This window comes from Acomys minous (genome assembly GCF_964271855.1).
Source record: "Acomys minous genome assembly, chromosome: 16".
Classification (NCBI taxonomy): Eukaryota; Metazoa; Chordata; class Mammalia; order Rodentia; family Muridae; genus Acomys; species Acomys minous.
The window spans coordinates 17,199,089-17,220,847 of record NC_140498.1 but is presented as its reverse complement, the minus strand read 5'-3'; the positions used below and the strand labels follow the sequence as shown (position 1 = coordinate 17,220,847).

Sequence of the window (21,759 nt, the reverse complement as noted above, 5' to 3'; positions counted from 1 at the left end):
GGCTTCTGTTGACCCCTAGGAACAATGACAGTAGATTATTTATATAATTAGTTTAAAAACATTCAAAACTCTATTTTAGAGGAATTATTGTGGAGGTGGTTATTATTAAATGGTGCCAATATCACTTGCTGATGAGGCTCTTGCAAGAAAGCATGGTAGAGTTGCTGTGGGGAAGATTGGGGAGAGGTGTATTATTGGAGGAAGTATTTGGTTCAGGGTGTGTGTACTGAACTGAATGTTTGTGAGACAGGCAGGATCTAATTTCCAGAGAGTGGCCACAATCTGAACTGTGGAAGGCCTTGAGGATGGGAGTTTTATTTTGTCCCAAAAGTATTGAGAGGCACTGAAAGAATTTCAGCATGACTAAAGCAGATTGTGAAAATTTTAAGATAATTTAATCCTCAATGAATACTTATAGAAAACCCAAGAAAATAGGAAGACAACCTACAGAGTAGAGACAGTTCACTTCCAGATGACAGTGATCCAGTGCCAGAGAAAAGCGGCAGCAAATGGCGGGGGGTGGGGGGCAGCAGGGAGGGGGACGCAGCAGATGGTGGGGGGTGGGGGGTGGACTAGGAACCAGGCTGGCTGCCCTTCCCATGGCACTGAGTTGGAGTGGCGCCAGAGTGGGAAGATTTGCACTTACACAGTAGGAGCTTGGAGTTGTGCTGATACACTGGGCTCTTCATCACCTAAAAGTAGCAGTTTATTCAGAGAGTGCCTGCAATGCATTAGGAGAAGTTTGCATGAAGGTTCGTTCAGAAGCAAAGAAGTATGAGCTTAAAGGAAATGACAGAAAAAGTAGTTTGCTCTTTACTGAGTTCAACTTTTCAATTAACCAGAGCGAGAATTTAAAAGAGTCCCCTCTCACACTTATTTTTCAACTCTGTGGTCTTCAAGGAAATCTTCTGTCTTGCTCAGATCTTTTTTGGGATCAAACACTGAATTTGAATCCTTTCACATTCTTATAATAGCTCATCTCTTCCTATGTTTAGTTGGAATGAAACACAATCTCATTTGTGGAAGTACCAAAGAGAGAAAGATACTCACTTCCAAAACTATCACTCATGTTTGGAATCCTTAATACCAGATTCCTGGGTGGCAAGTTTGCTACCTCTTTTGCATAAATAAGGCAAGTAAGACTCAGGATGAGTTAGGGAGCTTTCTCAAGGCCACTAAAGTATGCATAGCAGAGCTGGGTTTAGTCTTGGGTCTGTGTAATTCTAAACATTATGGCTTTCCTCTACACACATGTGTCACACTGATAAACAGTTAAGTACATGTTATTGTTATCTGTTACTATAAATATGATGTATTTTTCTAGCCAGTCATATTTTCCCTACAGAATAATCAACTGTGAATCTTTATTTTCAGAATAATTTGAGGATAATTGAAAATTACTAAAAGATAAGAAAACACCACTAATTTGTTCTTATTACAGAGGGATGACATTAGAGACCCAACGTGTTTCTCCAGAACTGAAGTATACTTTGAATTTAGAATCAGGTAATAATTAGTGGCACTAATTATTTGCATGATTGCATATTTATTTTTGCTGCAGTATACTATGTATTAACAAACTAGGTACCCCAGGAAACATTTTAGCTTGGTTGCATTTTAAAAATAAACATTTGGCTGGGTGTTGATTTAATCTTAGCACTCAAGAAGCAGAGACAGGCAGGTCTACGTAGAGAGTTCAGGCCAGCGAGGGATGCATAGTCAGACCCCATTTAAAGAAAGAGAGAAAGGAAGGATGAAGGAACAAGCAAGAGAAAGGAGGGAAAGAAATTGGGTCTTAATTATCCGTCCAACACCCATAGTTTATTCTTATAGAAATATACTAGATATATGCTATACTAGACATTGTTACACACCTGAGTGGGAAGTGACACATTTTCTCTGCCCTTGTAGGTTCAGTACTAGAAGAGAGCAATTGAGGATATATGTAGTGACTGAAAAAGAATGGGATCAACAAAATGTCTTGTATTATTGGCACTCTGTTATTTAATTTATTATTGGAATGAATTTAGCAAGACATTTGTGTCCTAATTAGCCTCCGTTGTAGGTCAGCATTATTGTAGGTTGTGGTGTTGTTGTTGTTGTTGTTGTTGTTTTTGTTGTAGTATTGGTTTTCGAGATAGGGTTTCTCTGTGTGGCCTTGGCTATCCTGGACTCACTTTGTAGATCAGGCTGGCCTCGAACTCACAGAGATCTGCCTGCCTCTGCCTCCCTCAGTGCTGGGATTGCTGGCATGCACCACAGTGCCAGGCTTTTTAACATTATTTTTATGAGTGTTTTGTCTGCATGTGTTCCTATGCACCATGTATACACAGTGCCTGCATAGACCAGATGAGAATTACAGATTGCCTGGAACTGGAGTTACAAATGGTTGTAAGCTGTTACATGGGAGCTAATGACAAACTCAGGTCCTTTGAAAGAACAGCAGCCAGTGCTCTTAACCACTGAGCCCCTGTTGTTGCAACAAGTTTCATAACATCTGTTTGGAAGCAAAATTGAAGAATTGTTTTTTCTTCAAGGAATAATTGATTACTTCAAATGTTTATATGAGCTGATAATATAAACTTAGCTGTGAAATCTTCATTTTAAGATGCTGTTTTGAAGAGGCCAGCCTAATCTACATACTGAATTCTAGAACAACCAGAGCTGAATAGTTGAGAGCCTGTTTCTGCAGGGGAGAAAAAAAAGGTTACCTTCATTCCCGCTCTGAACCACAGTGTTCTAGTGGTAGAGACGTCCTGGAAAGCCCAGGCCCTACTAAGCAGGAGCAGACTGTCTATCCTAGAGGGTTAGTACTAGGAAATCAAAGACTCAAAGGGAACTTTAAGGCCCTCACTTTGTAATAACACATTCAAGAGACCAGAGAAATAGAAAATTTTTAATATTCAATTCTGAAGCTCACAGAGACTAAAGCAGCAAGCACAGAGCCTCCATGGGTTTACACCAGGTCCTCTGCATGTGTTGTAGCTGTTAGCTTGGTGATTTTGTGGGACTCCCAAGAATGAGAGCAGGTGCATCTCTGACTCTTTTGCTTGCTCTTGGGGCTCTTTTCCTCCTATTGGGTTACCTTGTCCAGTTTGACACGAGGGCTTTTGCCCTGTCTTCTTGTATCTTGTTTTGTCCTATATGGCTGTTCTCTTGGAAGCCAGCTCTGTTCTGAAGGGAAATGGAGAGGGAATGAATTTGGGGAGACATGAGGTAGGAGGTGCTGGGAGGAGTGGACAGAGGGGAAATTGTGGTTGGGGTGTATTGTGTAAGAGAATATTCTATTTCCAATAAAAATAAAAAAAAAAAATAAAAGTAATCCAACAAAGGCCATGGAGTTGGATTTCATTGTTTTGGTTGAATTTAAGAATGTAGAATGCCCCAAAAGATAATCTAGATTTACAGCATTTTCAAAAAAAGAAAAAGAAGGAAGGAAGGGAAGAAGGGAGGGAGGAAAGAAAGAAAGAGATGTCAAAAGGCAAAAATGGTTGGTATAGTGATTCAGTACAAGGCAATGATGTTTAAAGTCCCTGATCACAAGGAATCCCTGCCCTCTTTTTCCCATAGGCTAAAGCCCCAGAGAGTTACAATCTACTAGCATAGTCACATAGCAGACTGCCTGCAACTTTCAGCCCCAAGAGCTCTGAGACAAGCAGATGCCAGCAGCCAGTTAGGAGAGAGAGGGGCCAGTGACTCCTGTTTATCTGTGGCCCTTTCCTGCACTCTGAGCATGCCTTATACTGAAAATGGACATAATGGTTTACTTTTTTTTTTCCTTTTTGGTTTCTCAAGACAGGGTTTCTCTGTGTAGCCTTGGCTGTCCTGGACTCACTTTATAGACCAGGCTGGCCTCGAACTCACAGAGATCCGCCTGCCTCTGCCTCCTGAGTGCTGGGATTAAAGGCGTGTGCCACCATGCTTGGCAATGGTTTACTTCTTATATTAAGAGACGAGAAGAGATGAAAGAGAAGGTGAGACCTGGAGGTGTAACATGCCTGCCTAGCATGCGCAAGGCCCCATGTTAAATCCTGAACACCAAAACTAACAACCAGGGAGAATGGTCATGGTATAGAAACCAACCATAGTGTTACCTAGGTCTTGTCAAATTAAGAGTTTTGCTTTGCAGTGGAAAATATTTTAAAAGCATGATGGTAGAGCAGAGTAGTGAGTCTAAAATTATATATGCTTTTGCATTCCTCCTTTTTTCTTTTTTTTTCATTCCCCCTTTTTTCAATTTGTTATATAAGTGTCCCTGAAAGGACACATGCCATTTTCACAGGGAAGTTTTGGAAAAGATCAGGGTGATCTAAGTAACAGACTGAAAACCCATCTTTAGAAGCTGGCGTGTGTAAAGTGCAGACTTATGGAGTCACTGTGGACATTCTTCCAGCTCTTTGTACATAGTGCTGTCCTCCATAGTCATCCCATACCTCTTATCCAGTGGGACAGGCAGCTCTGCAGTAAGGGGTGATGCAGAAGGAGGCAATAGGGAGCACAGGAAAGTCTGAATAATACAGTCCAGACCTGAATTTGCTTTAAACGCTGATAGAGCCAGGTATAGTGGCAGGTACCTGAAGTCACTGCTACTCAGGAGACTGAGGCAAGAGAATGGCTTAAGCCTCAGAATTCAAGATCAATCTAGGCAATATAGAAATGAAATTGGTTTGGTTTTGAATTTGAATTCTCTCTCTTCTGTATTTACAGTTAGTGGTCAGTTAAATAGAATTAAACTATGTTTTTATTTGTAGAAAGTGCAGCTTCAGAGGTTATGTTTGCTGAGAAAACTGGCCCTCCAACCACCAAAAAAACACAGAAAAAAGCAAGTATTGAAGCAAGATAACTATGCAAATTATTGCACTAATAAAAGATCTGATTTTAATGAATCACATAAAATATTTTCAGTGTATTTATGGCAATAGAAAAAGCATTTTGGAACATAAGAATTATTCAGTTTTTTAAAAAAGCTATGTAGGTACACGTTATTCATTAAGGTACAAATAAGAAATTTACTGTGCTAGAGCAGCACTTTACCCTGGAGACTGTAGTAGGTTAGGCCTGGACTCTGAAGGTCTCTGGGGAAGACTTTGGACTTTGAAAGCCTTTCATTAACAGCATCATTTTTATATCACTCTAGTCAGATAAATAGTTGTTTTGTTTGATTACATGCTTGTTTGACGGTATCTATTTTATAGCTGAGAAAACAGGCTTATATTTTCATTATTTTTTTGTAGTTTGTGGCAAGTCTTGATCTAAAATCCCTTTTATTTTTATTGTATAGATTAGGGAATAAATTGGGGGAAAGGTAAACATGTTAGCAGGGAGACCTATCAGTAAGAAAGTATAAAGATTTTTGGTGAGAGATTTTGTGGTGTCTTTGATTTAGATGTTTTATAGGAGAGGTTGAGAGATGTTCCTGGAGTGAAGATAATTTTGCCTGTAAAGTTGACAGATGAATATAGAAGATGGAGTGAGAAAGATGTCTACGCTTTGTCTTGAGCAGCTGATTGATAAAGATGTTATCGGAGGGGCTGGGGGGATGATGCAGTTGGTTCAGTGCTTGGTATGGAAACACAGTACTGGGAGGCAGAGTCAGGAGCATCCCTGGGGCTTGCTGGTCACCTAGACCACCGCTTTAGTGAGAAACTTGGTCTCAAAAATAAATTCATGAATAATTGAGAAAGGCATTGGATGTCAGCATGTATGTACATACAAATGGGCATGTGCCTGTGTACAACATGCGTACATATGTAATGATGCTACTTGATGTTATAGGAAAAATATAAGAGTTCTAAAGATACATGAAGATTGAAATGTTCAAAAGGCCATTGATATGAATCTGCAGATCAGGAGAACATATAAAAGGTGCATGATATTATAGTTATTTGTAAAGACACAGAAGTATTTGAAACTACTTGGGCAAGAGTATTTACAGACTACGGGAAAGAGGAGGGTCCAGGAGCAATCGAGCACTAGTATTCATGATGGCTGAGTTTGCGAAAGAAGGAGCAAGTAAAGCAGGGTACTGGTATAGAGAGCCAAGAGGTAGACAGTCAAGTGATCTTTGACAAGAAAGCAAAGATGGTGCAATGGAGGAAAGTTATCTTTCTACAGATGGCAATTGGATAATAATAATGTATATGCACAAGCAAAAGATGTCCCAAGAAACAGATGTTATACATTTTACAAGAATTAGCTCAAATATATAAAATGCAAATCTGTAAAACTCTTAGAAAATAACAGGAGAAAACCTAGGTGACCTTGGACATGGTAATGCATTTTTAAATACAGCACCACAGCACCAATGGCATAATGCATGAAAGAAATCATTGATAACTATAATTCATCAAAATTGATACCTGACAGTGAAAGGCAATGCTAAGAAAGAAAAGACAAGCCTCACATTATAAAAGGTGCATATGATAATCCAAAACACACAAAGAACTTTTAAAGCTTAAGTATGAAGATGAAAAAATGGACAGAAGATCTAAGCAGATATTTCACTTAAAGAAGGCATGCAGACAGCAAGAGGCATGTTAAAGGTTGTTTATTATCACATGTTCATAGAAAACTGCAAATAACACCAGATCTGAAACACCGACATTACCAGATTCTGCTGTAGATGTATAGTGGCAGAAGTCCTCAGCCATTGCTGGGAGCTGCATACGACACCACATACTGGAAGACACGTTTGTGCCCCTGGCTCACCAAGCACAAAGACCAGGGAGCAGCAGTGGAAGTAGAAAAGGCCATAAAGTGAAAGACTGGGGGGGGGGGGGGACAGACCCTAAAAGGAAATAGTAGAAAAGAAGAAAAAGCAGCAATTGAATGGAGAGGCAGGCTCTCAAGAAGCCTTTTTAGTAAAAAACTGGATATATCAGATCACTGTTGAGGGCCGCTAAAAACGGAAACAGGAAGATGGGAGCACAGCGTTGAATTTCACCCCGTATGCAACTGGGGCTCCTCATCGCCTAGAGATCTAGTTAATCTTGACCTGAATTTCAGTTCTTTTTTTTTTTTTTTTTTTTTTTTTTGCTATTTGATAATATTCCTTTTATTTTAATATAAAGGTCTATGCTTTTTCATATACATTTATTACACATGCATGAAACAAACTATACACAGCAGAGAGAACCATGTGACAACCAGGAGTTCTATAAATGCTACATTCATAATGATTTGGCTGTTTGTATTTGTTAGACTTGAAGTAAACATCTTTCATGTCTTATTGGGTCTAAATTTCCTTTATCTTGATCTAAAAAGATCTTATTCCCTAACCAACTAAACCTGATTGTAAAACTAAACTATCTTGTCTTCAACACCCCTCAGAGACTTGAGAAGGAATAAGACTTAAATTCTTGAGTGAACCAGTAGTGCAGGTTAGCAGCTTCCAAAAGGAACAAAATGACTGAGACAGCTTACTGCCTGAACAGTCATCCAACACTCTCTATAATGTTGGAGCCTCATCTTCAGCCTTCTGGCCCAGTGTCTCTGCCAGATTTATTTGCAAGGCAGGAACTATTGAGGACTTGCTTACCCTGTCTTGGCTGAGTTTGGCCATTGACTCTGCCTGCCTCTAAGCTGCCCATTTTTAGGCAGAATTCTGTTTGTGGCAAGATGAGGGCATTTTGCCCAGTGACCGGTTTGCCACATTTGAAGCCATCTCCATAAGGAGGTTCTTTGATACTCATCATCTTCTTTGAGGTTGGCTGGGTGTTGTCAGGAGTTAACTTGTCTTGAAACTTTGGGATAATAAAAACATCTTTAAATGCCATATTCTGTGTGTCTCTGAGGCTTTTGAAGACCTTATTTAACTATTTTTACCTCATATGTCTATAGAGTCATATCTATCTGTTAGACTTAGGAGGGGTTGGGTAGGTTTCTGTTTGCTCTCTTGGTCTACAAATGCTTATTTTCACCAGGAGGTGGTTATAAGTTATTATTGGTCTTATATAGAAAAAATTAGGCAGAACTCGGGGACACCCCTCTTTACCTTTATCTTTCATCTGTAGGTAAGGAGATAGGAGCTGAAAAGAAAGAAAGGGAGATATAGAAATATAGAGGGAGGATAGAACAAAAGGTAGACGATTGAATCTACTCTTTAGCTCAAGGCCTAATTATTACTCATAAGGAAAGTTATGTCTAAGTCACTGGTATAGAATTTAGTATATTGATACAAAACATGGGCATGTCAAATACTTGTCAGATTCTAGCACAAGAATTTCAATTCTTTGTCTTAAAGCAATGAAAGAAAGTATTCCACTGCCCCTAGAGGCATTGCAGGTGTGGCTGCTGTGTCACATGTGCGTCAGTAGGTGGCAGAGGAGAAAGGCTATGTCTATTTCAGTGTTATGACCTATGAACAGCTGAATGATTAGTAGCCTAACATTTCCTGAAAAATCGAGCCTGAGAAGACTATCAGTCTAGCGACAGGTGGCTCTGACAGGAAGCTAGCCTGAGACAACCACCAGTCCAGACCAGGAGCAAGCTGCAGGCCAGAAGAACCCTGCCTGGGACTCAGGGCCATAGGAGGGAGTGATCCCAAGACAGATGACTCTTACATGGGGTCACTCTGGCCCACTGGCTGGGCATGGAGTGAGTTCAAGATGCCCACTAGACCAGGTGTCACAGGTACTGGACAGGGAGCTAGCCTGTGATGACCGGCAGTTGTGTGCTGAGCAAGCCTTGAGGGGCAGCTGACCATGCCTGAGATAACCCCTGCCTGGTGCAATAATGCATGAGCGAGGCATAGCACTCCTGAGACAACCTCAGACACCCAGGGGACCCAGGCATCACTAAGAGGAACAAAGTAAATGGTGGAAAAATTGAAGAGAGGGAAACAGAAGGATGTGAGAGGCAGAACTGAAGACTCGAGGGTAGTGAGGAACAGCCTAATGTGAGCAGCCAGTGATGCCACCTGGGACCATGTGGGGTGATGATGGCTTGTGCTGCCACTGGGAGCCATGTCTGTGTCTGTGGCCCTGAAGCAGCGTGGGATATGTTACTACCAAAGGCAAGGCAACAGCCCCTGGTCTGGCCTGCCACCCTGGGACTTGCTGATGTCTGAGGACTGTGCAGAACTGGTCCCACCCCTCACCTGGGAATCATGGGAGAGCTGGCCGTGGGGGCATGAGAGTGGGAGAAATGACTATATCCCTTACCTACTGCAACACTCAGGAGAGTGGGCCCTGCACCTCACCTGAGCAGCAGGGTAGAGCTGGCCCTGGTGGTGGTGGTTGCTGGTGAGCTGGCTCTGAGCACATGAGAGTGGGAGAGTCAGTGGGCTGACCAGCTGAGATACCTCTCAAGCGCAGATCCAGGACTTTGGGTTGACCTACCCCAACATTCACCCCTTTGACGAACTGCTAGAATGTGTGAAGAGGCCGGTCCTACAGATCTAAGACTACACGACCTCCATGACACAGGGCAGCAACAGGATATCTAAGAGGACCCCGAGTGAGGTTCTATATTGATAGTATAGCAGAAGCCAAATGCCTAGTACCAGACCAATGCGTCATTGCAATGAACATTTGCAAACAAAGAAGTGTGGACAAAAGGGCACACCGTGGGACACACTTGGACACACTACAGCTTCCACAAAGAGATTTTTTTTCTCTGTTGGGGGGAGGTTGCAAAGGTGGAGGGTGGGTATGAGGGGAGGCGGAGATGAGCGGGTTTGGGGTGCATGATGTGAAAGTCACAAAGAACCAATAAAAAGTTGTTTTTTTTTTTTTTTAAGAAATCCTTCCCTATTCTCTCTCTATTCTCTTTACTTCTCTCTCACTCCTTCTGGATACCTGTCCTTGTCCTTCATCTTTAATGTCCACTCTATAATGCATCCTCTACTAGTCAGCCCCGTCTCTTATACAGATCAAATACTTTGCAACTGAACTGCGACCCATCACATATTAATGTCATGCCTCTGCTACTGTGTTCTGCATTGTCTCAAAAGCTATGCTTATCATAGTGTCTCTTCCTGACTATAAATCTATCATCTTGATATCCTGCTGTTTAAAAGTGGCCCCATTGAGCCAGGCATGGTGGCGCACGCCTTTAATCCCAGCACTCGGGAGGCAGTGGCAGGCAGATTGCTGTGAGTTCAAGGCCAGCCTGGTCTACAAAGCAAGTTCAGGACAGTCAAGGCTACACAGAGAGACCCTGTCTCCAGTGGCCAATAGCACATGAAATTATGCTCACTATAATCATGCATTAAGTAAATGAAAATGAAAGCCACAATAATATGCTTACGTCCACTAAGATGCCCACAGTAAAAAAAAAAAAAAAAAAAAAGGCAGTAACCAGTACTGGTGAGGATATGAGGAAACTGGAACCCCGCAGATCCTGCTGGGAATGTGAAATCACATGGCTACTTTAGAAACCAGTTTGTTGATTCTTCAAACATTTAAATGTGGATCCAGCAATTCTACTGTAACTTTTACACCAAAGTGGGATAAAGCCATCATCACAAAAAATACATGTAAGCAATTACAGTTACTCATAATTGCCAGAGTAGAGCAGCCCCAATGCTCACCTAATAAGTGGATCGTAAAATGTGTCATATCTATACAGTAACATCATACATCAGTTAAAAACAAATGAAGCACTGATGCATACTAAAACATGGATGAACTCTGAACATGGTATGCTATATGAAAAAGCAAATCATGGAAGACCACATACTATATGATTCCATTTACAGGAAATACCCAGGGTAGAAATACATATAAAGACAAAAAATAGAGAAAAGGTTACTTAGTAATGGTGTAGTGGCATGGAAATGTATCACTAATATGAAACTTTAGGAACAAAAATGCTCTAAAATTAGATTGTGGTAATGGCTGCATGGCCCTAAAAATATCCTTAAAATATTGAATTTCATACTTTAAGTATGAACTTTAGGGTATGTTGAATTGTATCTCAATAAAACTGTTTAAGAAGCACTTGTTATTTTTAAATGTCCATATCATATTGAAGAGAGAAGTTTTGAGAAGATAAGGAGGCATCAATCTAGTAAGTATAAGCATAGGTACTTTGACAGAGGGGCGTTTCCATTGTGGTGGGTTTGTAGATGCATTGTGAGAGGGCTGGGTTTGCACTTACAGGGGCACACACTTACAGGGGCACATCCAGTGCTCTACTCTACTTTACATTCTTTAGGAATTTTTTAGCAAGAGCCTCACATTTTATACTGAGCCTTGAAGTTTTGAGTCTTGGGTAGCATCCTGTTTGGTGTTTGTTGTTACAGGAGTGTATAGTGGAAGATTTCCAGCTGAAGATTACAAAGGGAAGAAGACAGGTCTAAGGAAAATAGAGCATTGTGAAATAATCATGAGAAGCTAGATGTGTGTGGTATAGTTGCTTGTGTGAGGTGACTTTTGTTGAGTCTGTGATCTGACAGGTCACACAGTTCTACCAGTGCTCAGCTACACTGACTGTACAGAGGATATGGAAGTGAAGGCTTGTCTGAGACTGAAGATTTGTCACACATCCGTGATAAAAGGAGAAGGAATAAGAAATTAACTATACTGATGACTAGTGTGACATACAGGTTAGGTAAAGATACAACAGCAGGATCCATGAACTCCAGGTTTTAACAAGGGGAGCCTGTTATTTCTTGAAGACAAAGAATGGGAGCAGTCTGAATTGATGCTTCTATAGTTTCTACTGAAGGCGAGGGCTAGGCTTTGATAGTGACGTGACTGAAGTGGCACGAGGGAAAAGGCAACACAGAAGTCAAGGAACTGAGGGGCCAGTCGTGTATGGCAACTGCCCTGCTGTTTAGGATGATGGCAAGCCTGAAAGAGGCACCTGTTTTCAAGGACTGAAGTCTTCAGAGGAAGGAAGTCAGTTGAGGCTGTTGCATACTTTGCTCTTGACTGTTCTCTCATTTACTTGTTACCACAGACTGTACCTCCCCAGCTCCTCCCTCCCCCCCCCCTACCCTCCCACCCTCCTCATATCCCCACCCAACCTAAAATCCTCAAAATTAGATCACCACAATCTGATTTTATGTGAAACTCGAATCTCACCTCCCTACTTATGTTTGACACGCTTTTATTTTAAGTGCTATAATATAAACATACTATGAAACCATGAGACAAGTCCACAGCTGGAGTGGCTGACCATGTGTAATATGCAGCGCAGGGATTAGTTAACAAGACAACGCACTCTGTGATGGTCAGCATGTCCTGATGTTAAGAGGCCTTTTCATTTTAGGGGATGTGGTTTTAAAAATATAGTTTATTATATAATAAAGATAATAATAAATATGTTTAATATTTTCCATAGTATAATTTAAGGTGTTGGCAAACAGATATCAAGCTTTATTTTGTTTTTGCAAAACGCTGGGTTTCTAGCTCTTTCTTACCCAAGTGCTAACCCCTGCTGCCACGGATCAAGCCACATTTCCAACCTTGTAATTACCTTAAATGTTGTAGAACTAGGTATCTCAACCTATTTTGTCTTTACCCAATTTTTCATTTAAATATATCAGACATGTTATTTTTAAGCATATGTCAGGCTCTGGGTTGTTTTGTTTTATAATGCTGTAGATTATACCCCTAGCCTTAAAACACGTTTTTCCCTAGAAAATCATTTGCCTTCAAGTTTAAATCTTTTTTTTTTCAATGTGAAGAAGTAATTGGACACTTGAGAAGAACTAGGAATGCTTTATAGCATCGTGAATTAAATTCCATATTGTGACTGTGTTTCAGCCTGAGAAAGAATGTGAAGACAGAGGTCCACATGCTCAAGGCAAGTCAGGCTCTGGTCATCTGGAGCACAGGGCTCTGCTCCCCTGTCACAGTTCAGCTCTCGAAAACAATGCAGTCAGGGGTGCTCTGATGCCGCAGCCCCTGGAACCCATGTTGGTAAGTCCTGGTATTTTATTAACTCAGAATTCTTAGAAGACTATAAGATGTAGTCATTAAGAAGATTTAGAAATGCACAATTTCAGCTGGTGCAATGGCCTGTAATATCAGCACTCGGGAGGCAGAGGCAGGTGGATCCCTGTGAGTTTGAGGCCAGCCTGGTCTACAAAGCAAGTCTGGGACATCCAGAGCTACACAGAAAAACCTCAAAACCAACCCAAACAAACAAAGAAAGAAATGCACAGTTTCTTAGCAAATATAGAGAAAATGGGGTGCAGCTAAATTCTGTAGCTACATACAAGCTGCTTTGTAAAGTGAACTGAGGGTTGACAGTTGTGTCATTGGGACTCCTGCAAAGCAAATTCTAAGACATAATTATGAGTTCAAGTGGCTGATTGGAGCATATGGTACCTGAGAAAAGAATTAAGGGAGGGATTGGACAGTGATTGCCTGGATCCAAAGGGAGTTCTGAAGCAAAAGTACCACCCGAGCCTGTATTGTCTGCTGTGCTCAGCTGAGATGATGGCCTCACCTGGACAGCTGATGCGGAGACTAAAGCTGTTACAGCCCCTCCCAGCATCCCAGCAGAGACCCTAGGGGTGCCAGAGTGATGAGAGAGGTAGCTCACTGAGTGTCTTCTCTGCAGAGTCTACAGGTTCTGTCTGCATATACTCTTCGTAATCCTTGCTCACCAATCCTAAAGGTAGTCTAGACAAATTAAAAGTACATAGCTAATAAGTTAGAGTTAATATGTTCAGAACCAAGCAAATATGCCCATAAATTTTTTATAACAGTTTTTTTTTCTGGTTTTTTGAGACAGGGTTTCTCTGTGTAGCTATGGCTGCCCTGGAACTCACTCTGTAGACCAAACTGGCCTCAAACTCAGAGATCCTCCTGCCTCTGCCTCCTGAGTGTCTGGATTAAAGGCATGGGCCACCACTGCCCGGCTATAACAATTTTCTTAGTAATTCATTCTAGATTAGTTTATTCCTACTAGTTTAAATGGATTACGTCAGAAGAAAAGCAGAGTGAGGGAAAAGTAGAAGTGGAATAAAACTAACCCAGACCTAACTATGATTTTCAGTTTTATCTCAGAGTTTGAGTTCCAGATCCAAACTTAGCACCGCTTAACAGTCACCTCTTCAAGAAGAGAGACTTACCAGAAAGGCAGGATGGGCTTATGGAATCCAAGATTTGCAAGGGCATCTTATTGCTGGGAATAAAGCTACCCACCTCTGCTGCTCTGCCCGTCTGTCACTCGTCTTTGCTTTCCTACCTGTTTCTTTCTTCTTTGTTGCCTGTGCTTTGTCTCGCCCGGCGTCAGTTGTCTCTCTCTGATTCCTGTCTGTCTTGTTACCTGTCCCCTACTTCACACTATCCCTGTCCTTCTGTGGCTCTGTCTCTTTATCTTTCTGTTCAGTTTCTGTTGTTGTCTGCCTTTTCTCTCAGTCAAATTATTTTTCCCCTCTTGGTCTCTTCAAACTTCCCTATCTTTCTGTATCTTTACCCCTCGCATTATCCATCTCATTTCTCTCCCACTACCCACTCTCATTTTGTCTATGTGAGTCTTTCCATTTAGAAGTACATTAACATACAGAATGAAAAACTTGAATAACAATAATCTTGAACACAACACATTTATAAACTTGCTACTTAATACATATCAAACTAAAACATGGGTCATCATTATAACTGGTCATGTTTTAAATTTTTTATTATATTTTTATTTATGTTTCTATATGTGGGCTTTTGTGTGTTATAGAATTATGTTTTTTAGCTGTCTGGGAACATTCTGATTTTAACAAATTCTTCAACTAGATTTACATAGTATCTCTTAATAACTATATACATTTACATAACAAATAGCAACCTTTCATAAAAGACGCCACCATAATAAAACTAAGAACTGTAATAGACTAGGGACAATATTAAGGATGTGTTGGTCCTAGCAGTATCTTCACCACTAGATTTAACTTCTTTGGGTGTGTGTGATGGTCACATTGATCATCAGCTTGATAGGACCTAAATCATTTAAAAGGCAGGGCAATGGCCATGTCTGTGAGGGAGTGGGATAGATTAGGGGGAGGTGGAGTGTGTGTACCAACATCCCATGTGCTGGGGTCCCAGACTGCAAAGGAGACCTAAATGGCCGAGTGCAGCCGCTCCCTCATCCCTCCATGCCACCTGACCATGGATGCCACGTGACCAGCTCCTGCCCATGTGCCTTCTCCACCATGGTGGATTTGTATACTTGAACTATGAGCCGAGATGAACCCTTCCTATCTTAATTACTTCTTGTCTGACATTTTATCACAGTATAGAGACCATTTACCGCATTTAAATTAAACTAATGAAACTATATTTTTAAAAAAAGTACTCCCCCAGGCAATGGGCAAAGAGACACTTTGTTGGTGATTGTGATCTTATATCATCAGCCAGGGGCAGAGCAGACAGCAGTCCTTTGTTCATCCCAGCTTGATGCCTGGCTTGGTGGCCAAAGTGATTTTATGCCTAGGACACATAGAAATCGAATCAAATCCAGGCAGTGCAGCATGGTGAAGGAAGAAAGAAAGAGGGAGGAGGAAGAAAGACAGACCTGCATGCCACCATGCCATGTGGTGCAGGTGGGGAAAGATGCCCACAGACCCGCCCTTCACCCTACAGCCCAGCTGGGCCACAGACTCACAAAGCCCTGCCTACACAATGCAGCAAGCAGCAAGGCAAGAGCAAGACAGGCAGAGACTGGACTGCCATGCCGCCCATCGGCCTGCGTTCCCACCCACAGCACAGGTGGGTTGTAGACACCTGCTTGCTAGAGGATGCCACCCAGGGGCCTACCAGCCTCACGGCCAGCCTGCGGTTGGAGCCACCACAATGTGCAAGTATGTGGTGGTCAGATGGGAAAGAGAAGTGGAGCAGCTTGAGCTTTAGGAAGAGAGCTGGAACTGGAGACTTGAGGGTGGAGAGGAGTACCCAACAGGTGGCCAGCACTGCCACCTGGGGCCATGGTGAGGTCCCAGCCTGAGCTACTGCTGAGAGCCATGTCTGGCTCTGTGGCTATGTAGCAGCAGCAGGGGTTCGTATTGATGTCATGTGGCTCCTATCACCACTAGAGAACATGGGGTTGGTTGTCCCTGGTTGCGGCAGCTGCCGGGGACCACATGGGTGTCCAGAGGCTGTGCAAAACCGACTTCACCCCTCACGGTCTACAGTGCTCTGGAGAGCTGGCCTCACCTCTCGCTGGCAACAGCACTTGGGAGAGCAGGCCCTGTGCCTTGACCAGGCAGCACAGTGGAGCTGGCTCTGGTGGCAGAGGTGTGGGTGAGCTGGCCTTGCTCTCATAGGCTGCAGCGCTCGGGAGAACAGGCTCTGCACCTTACCTGGGCAGCACAGTAGGGCTGGCCCTGGTCAGGATGGTGCAAGTAAGGGAGCGGGGAGAGCTAGCCCAGGCTCTCACAGGCTGCAGCACTTGGGAATGTGGGCCCCATGCCTTGACTAGGCAGCACTGGAACTGGCTGTGGAGGCAGGGGCACAGGTGAGCCAGCCTGAGGGCATGAGAGCAGAGGAGCTGCTTCCTGCCAATGGCTGCACGGAGTGGCCTAGATGGGCAGTGCTGGAAAGCTCATTCTGGTGGTGCAGATAAGGGAGAGCTTAGCTACTACCCAGGCCCAGATCCAGATCTGAGTTGGACTACCCCAAAGTCTACATCGTCTGTGAATAGTTGGGACATGAGAAGGGGCCAGTCCCACTGATCCAAAGCTGCAGGATCTCCATGACACAGGACAACCATAGGATGACCAGGAGGAGTAATGGTGAGGATACAATATTGATGGTGTCCCAGAAGCCAGAGACATCAGACTAGACCAATGACTTATTGCAATAAACATTTGCAAATGACGATGTGTGGTAGAGGGGTATGCTGTGGGGCACACTGTGACATGCTGCAGCTTCCATGATGACATGTTTTTCTGTGCTTTGGTTTTTTGTTTATTGGTTGGTTGGTTGGTTGGTTTGTGTGTATATGTGAGTTTTTTATTTTGTGGGGAGAGGTTGCAAAAGCAAAGGGCGGATGAGAGTGGATAGGGAGATGAGCAGGACTGAGGTGCATGGTGTGAAACTCAACCACTAAGAAGGCGTGTCTTTTCTTTTTTTAAGTACAGTAGTATTCCAGGAGCTAACAAATGCTACAAATAATTTTAAGGCAGCTAAAAGAGTTAATCAAAGCACTGTCTCCTTCTTATTACTCTAGCTTCTCTTTCTAAAGTAATAGTAATTTCAACCTAAGCATTTTAATATAATTGTTACACCAGGTACAATTTTATTCAGAGTTGTTTGAATTAGACAGTCAATTTTTTTCAGTGTTCTATCAGGTGATTTAAAATGTAATTAACAGATTAAGGATTTTATTATTGGTCTAGTCTGCTAATGTTGAATTACTATTTTAAAAATAATTTCTCTCTGATAATCTCCTGTTTTGTAAATATTTATAGAAAAAAAGTTCTGTTCTTCATGATAATCAAAGCAAAGCCCTGTTAACAAGTACACCATCTTCAGACACAGCTGATTTTGTGGTGAGTATTAGCCTTTGACCCTTGCGGGACCTGTTTTCTGACCTCTTCTTCCCATTCATCTGTCATCCCAGGAGCATTTGTCCATAATGAATAGTAACTGTATTCTCCTGCTACATAAGCACTGTCTTTGGAAATACTCTATATGTAAAAGAGAATACTAAAACACCAGCCAGGGTTTGTTTGGGAGTTTTAAAGATTTTATTTTTAATTATATATATCTGTCTGTGTGTGGGTATGTGTACTTGAGTGTGAGTGCCCACAAAGGCCAAACAAGGACATTGTATCCCCTGGAGCTGGAGTGACACGTGGTTGTGAACTTTGTGATGGGGTGCTGGGATCTAAGCTCAGGCCCTTTGCTAGAGCAGTTCACATTCTCAATGGCCAGACCATCTCTCCAGCCCCAAAGTTGCCAGATCACAATTTATTCTCCCCACCCCCTCATCCTGCCATGGCTACCCTTGAATACACAGATATCTATCCGATTCTGCTGTGGAATCCTGGGATCAAAGTCATGTACTATCATGACCAGCCTTTTCTGATTATATATAACAAAAAATTCAGCATTGTAGTCATGTTTAGCTGTGCATTGAACATTTCTATACAGCATCATCTCCGTCTAGTTTTAGAGTTCTTTTTCATTTTGTATATCTGAACACTCCATACGTATTAAACAATAACTCCCTATAGAACCCTCCTCCAGCCCCTGGCAATCATCACTCTTCTTTCTGCCTATGAATTGATTACATAAAGTGCCTCATATAGTTAAAAATCACACATTTCTTACCCTTGTTTGGCTTTTGAGGCAGGGTCTGAATTATCCCAGGTCAGCCGACCCTCCTGCCACAGCTTCCCTAGTAGCTGGGATTCTGGGTGTATCCCACCATGCCCAGTGGTGGCCCTCTTTTTATGACTCATGTTATTCACAAATATTATGCCCTCAGGCTTGCATATGTGAAAACATTGTCAGAAATTACTTCCAAGAGCTGAGAATATGGCTCAGTAGCTAAGATCACTGACTGTTCTTCCACAGGACTGGCCTTTGATTCCCAACACATATGGTGGCTCACAACCCTAACAGATCCAGAAATTCAACACTCTCTTCTGGCCTAAACAGGTCCTACATACACATGATACATTGACATCTACAGGCAAAATACCCGTACACATAAAATGAACTGATTTTAAAAACACATACTGTGGGATGGCTCAGTTGGTAGGAGCACTTTCCTACAACCTAAGCTCTATCCACAGGAAGCACATGGTGAAAGGTGAAAAGCAACTCCTGATGATGTTCTCTGATTTCCACATGACTGCCGAGGCTTGTGCACAACAACAACAACAACACACACAGATACACACAATTACTTATATTTTAGAGATGAAAACATTTTGTTGTAAGATCACATTTTATTTATGCGTCTGCTAGTCAGTGGACATTTGGTTATTTCTACTTTGTCATGAACACTGGTGGTAAAATCATGTATATGTACAAGTATAAATTCCCTCTTTTCAGTTCCTCTGAGTATGTACCCAGAAGTAAAGTTTCTAGATTATATGGTAGGGGCACTTGTAAGCTCTTTAGAAAGTCTTTTCCATAGGGTTTGCAACATTTTACAACCTTACTAGTGAAGTGCAAGGCTCCAATCCTTGTGCATCCTTTACTAGTATCTGTGGGTTTGTATTCTGTTTTGCTTTAGTGAGAGAATTATTTATGCATTGATTCACTTACAATTATGTTTTGAAGAATTATTTCCAAATATAATTAAGTACACTTACACAAATATAATTGTGCATCAGATATACAAGAAATGCTTCAATAAGATAGTATTTTCAATGTCACCTTAATTACCTAAAGCTAGTTGTTGTTGAAACCTTAAAAGGAGTTATATTATTGTATAGATTGATTTGTCTCCAGTGCAAAATGTGTCTTTTGAAGAACTATTTCCAAATGTCAGCAATTATGTTAACTCAAGCGAAATTGTTCCTGTGTCAAACTGGCAAGAAAGTTCAAATAAGGTAACATTTTCAAATTCTTCTTCAGTTTTCTGAAAAAAGAGTTATTATGATGTTTCTTCAGACTAACATGTTTTGTGTGTGTAAAGAAGAATTTATTGTTAGATAAATGACCTGCAAATCCTTTCTACACTTGCATGTACACTGTACATAGAATCTTTTGAAGCACAGCATTTGAAAAATGTAATGGTTTAACTTTTCTTTTGTAGCCTCTGTCTTTGGTGTCATACAAAAAATTATGACCAAATCAAATGATAGGAAGCTTCTGTCTATGTTTTCCTTAAAGAGCTATAGATCTCACAGTTAGGTATGAAATCCATTTGGACTTATTTGTGTGAGCATCTAACTTCACTTTTACATGTAGGTGCTCAGTTTTAACAGTGCCATTTTCTAATTTAATTATCTAAGAATTGCATTGTGTACAAAGGAAAGTTAAGTATAATCTAGATTATAACTTTTTGCTTTGCTTTCTTTCACTTTTGGCAACTACCATTTATTATGAGTTCAGGCTTAACTCAGTTTCACAGTCTTAACCTCAAACTCTTATACTTTTCCAAATACTTGGATTACAGGCATATGACACCAAGCCCAAGTAAGGCAAAAACATGTTTCTTCCAGAACTCAGTGGATAGTTTATTGTTTTCCACAGGTTTCTTTGTGTGTTCACGTGTGTGTGTGTGCACACACACATACACACACACAAAGTAGTACAATCCAAAATGGAATAGTGTAGGATGCCTTATTGACTCGTAAATGAGAAGGAAATTACTGAATTCAGACATTAAATAGCACTTGTTAGACATTCCTGTTGAAGGCAGGTGTGGTGGAACATGTCTGTAATCCTAGCACTGGAGAGGCAGAGGCAGGCAGATCTCTGTGAGTTCAAGGCCAGCCTAGTCTACAGAGCGAGTTCCAGGACATCCAGCACTATTACACAGAGAAACTGTGTCTTGAGAAGCAAGCAAACAAAAATTGCTTCTCTGATTACTTGGCTATGTATGTGTGATTGGGCATGTGTTCTCATGCTATGGGCACAAGCAGGTGTGAGTGTGAGGTTGACATCACGTACCTTCTCCAATTGCTCCTCACCTTATTTATTGAGGCATGGTCTCTTTCTGAACCTGGGCCTTCCAGTCTGGGTGAGTCTGGCCAGCCAGCTTGCTCGGGGCGTTCTCTGTTTCTGCCTTCCTTGTGCTTGGATGACATCAGGCTGCCATACTTGCCTGACATTAACATGGGTGCAAAGGATCCGAATTCCAGGCCTCACACTTGTTTTTAGCTTCAGCTTACCTTTGTTGGCTTTTCCTCCTTAGGCTTCTGTTACATTCATAGCCCAAGTAGAAGGAGAAAGGCTTATTCTTATGTGTATGTATTTCAGTATTGGCTAAGGACTCCAGTTAGCTTTGCTTGAGTCACATGTGTGCCTAGTCCATCTGTCATTGCCAGGGAAATAGCAAACCATAACTATCTATGCCTGGTTTTCCTGCCATTCCTGTGGTCATAGAACAAGGTTGACAACCAAAACTCGCTGAACTAATGAAACAAGTTGCCATTCTCCATTACAGTTACTTCACAGTATTTGGTTTTGAACAGAGAAACTGAGATCATCCCAATTTTCATTCCTTTTCAGATTACTTATTTTTCTACCCTATCATTTGTAAGCAAAAACTTTCTTAATCCCAGCACTTTGGAGGAAGAAGTAGAGGATCTCAAGACCAGACTGGACTATGTAGGGAAACCCTGCTTCAGAAAAGGAAGCCTTCTTTTATTGTTTTGTTTTAACAAGTCAACTATAGTTTTTATTACAAAGGAGTAAGATTTGCAATCAACTTCTGAGCAGGGCAATCAACTTCAGTGCCTGGGTAGGAGGTTCCTGCTTCAGGGCGAGGCAGGCAGGGTCCGAAGTACTGGGATGGCCATTTCTATGACTTTATAAAAATTTTCTTATTATATTGTTTTTTATTTAATTAATTTATTCAGATTACATCTCAATTGTTATTCCATCCCTTGTATCCTCCCGTTTCTCCCTCTCTCCCGCTTTCACCCTATTCTCCTCCCCTATGTCTGTGAGTGAGGAGAACCTCCTCCCTCACTATATGATCATAAGTTATCAAGTCTCATCTTGGTAACCCTCTTATCCTTTCTCTGAGTGCCACCAGGCCTTCCCACCAGGGGGAAGTTGTTGGCTCTGTTTCTTAACAATTAAACTTTATTATACAACCCAACTAGCTTACACAAGAGGAAAAAAGGTTAAAGGGAAACAAGAGTCAACCTTTCAGTATCTGTTCCATGGGACAAGTCCCTGG

General features: G+C 41.7%; 1 protein-coding gene across 3 annotated transcripts in view; it reads left to right on the top strand.

Annotated features, from left to right (window-relative positions):
- MEIKIN (meiotic kinetochore factor) overlaps positions 1-21,759 on the top strand; it is a 48,873-nt gene that overhangs the window by 13,434 nt on the left and 13,680 nt on the right. For 2 of the 3 annotated variants that reach the window (XM_084761573.1, XM_084761572.1), the window contains exons 8-12: positions 1,442-1,506; positions 4,752-4,822; positions 12,714-12,869; positions 17,360-17,440; positions 19,340-19,456. In XM_084761573.1, coding sequence (XP_084617699.1) covers positions 1,442-1,506; positions 4,752-4,822; positions 12,714-12,869; positions 17,360-17,440; positions 19,340-19,456 — 490 coding nt within the window. The remainder of the gene's footprint in view (positions 1-1,441; positions 1,507-4,751; positions 4,823-12,713; positions 12,870-17,359; positions 17,441-19,339; positions 19,457-21,759) is intronic. The other variant, XM_084761574.1, reaches the window with a different exon arrangement.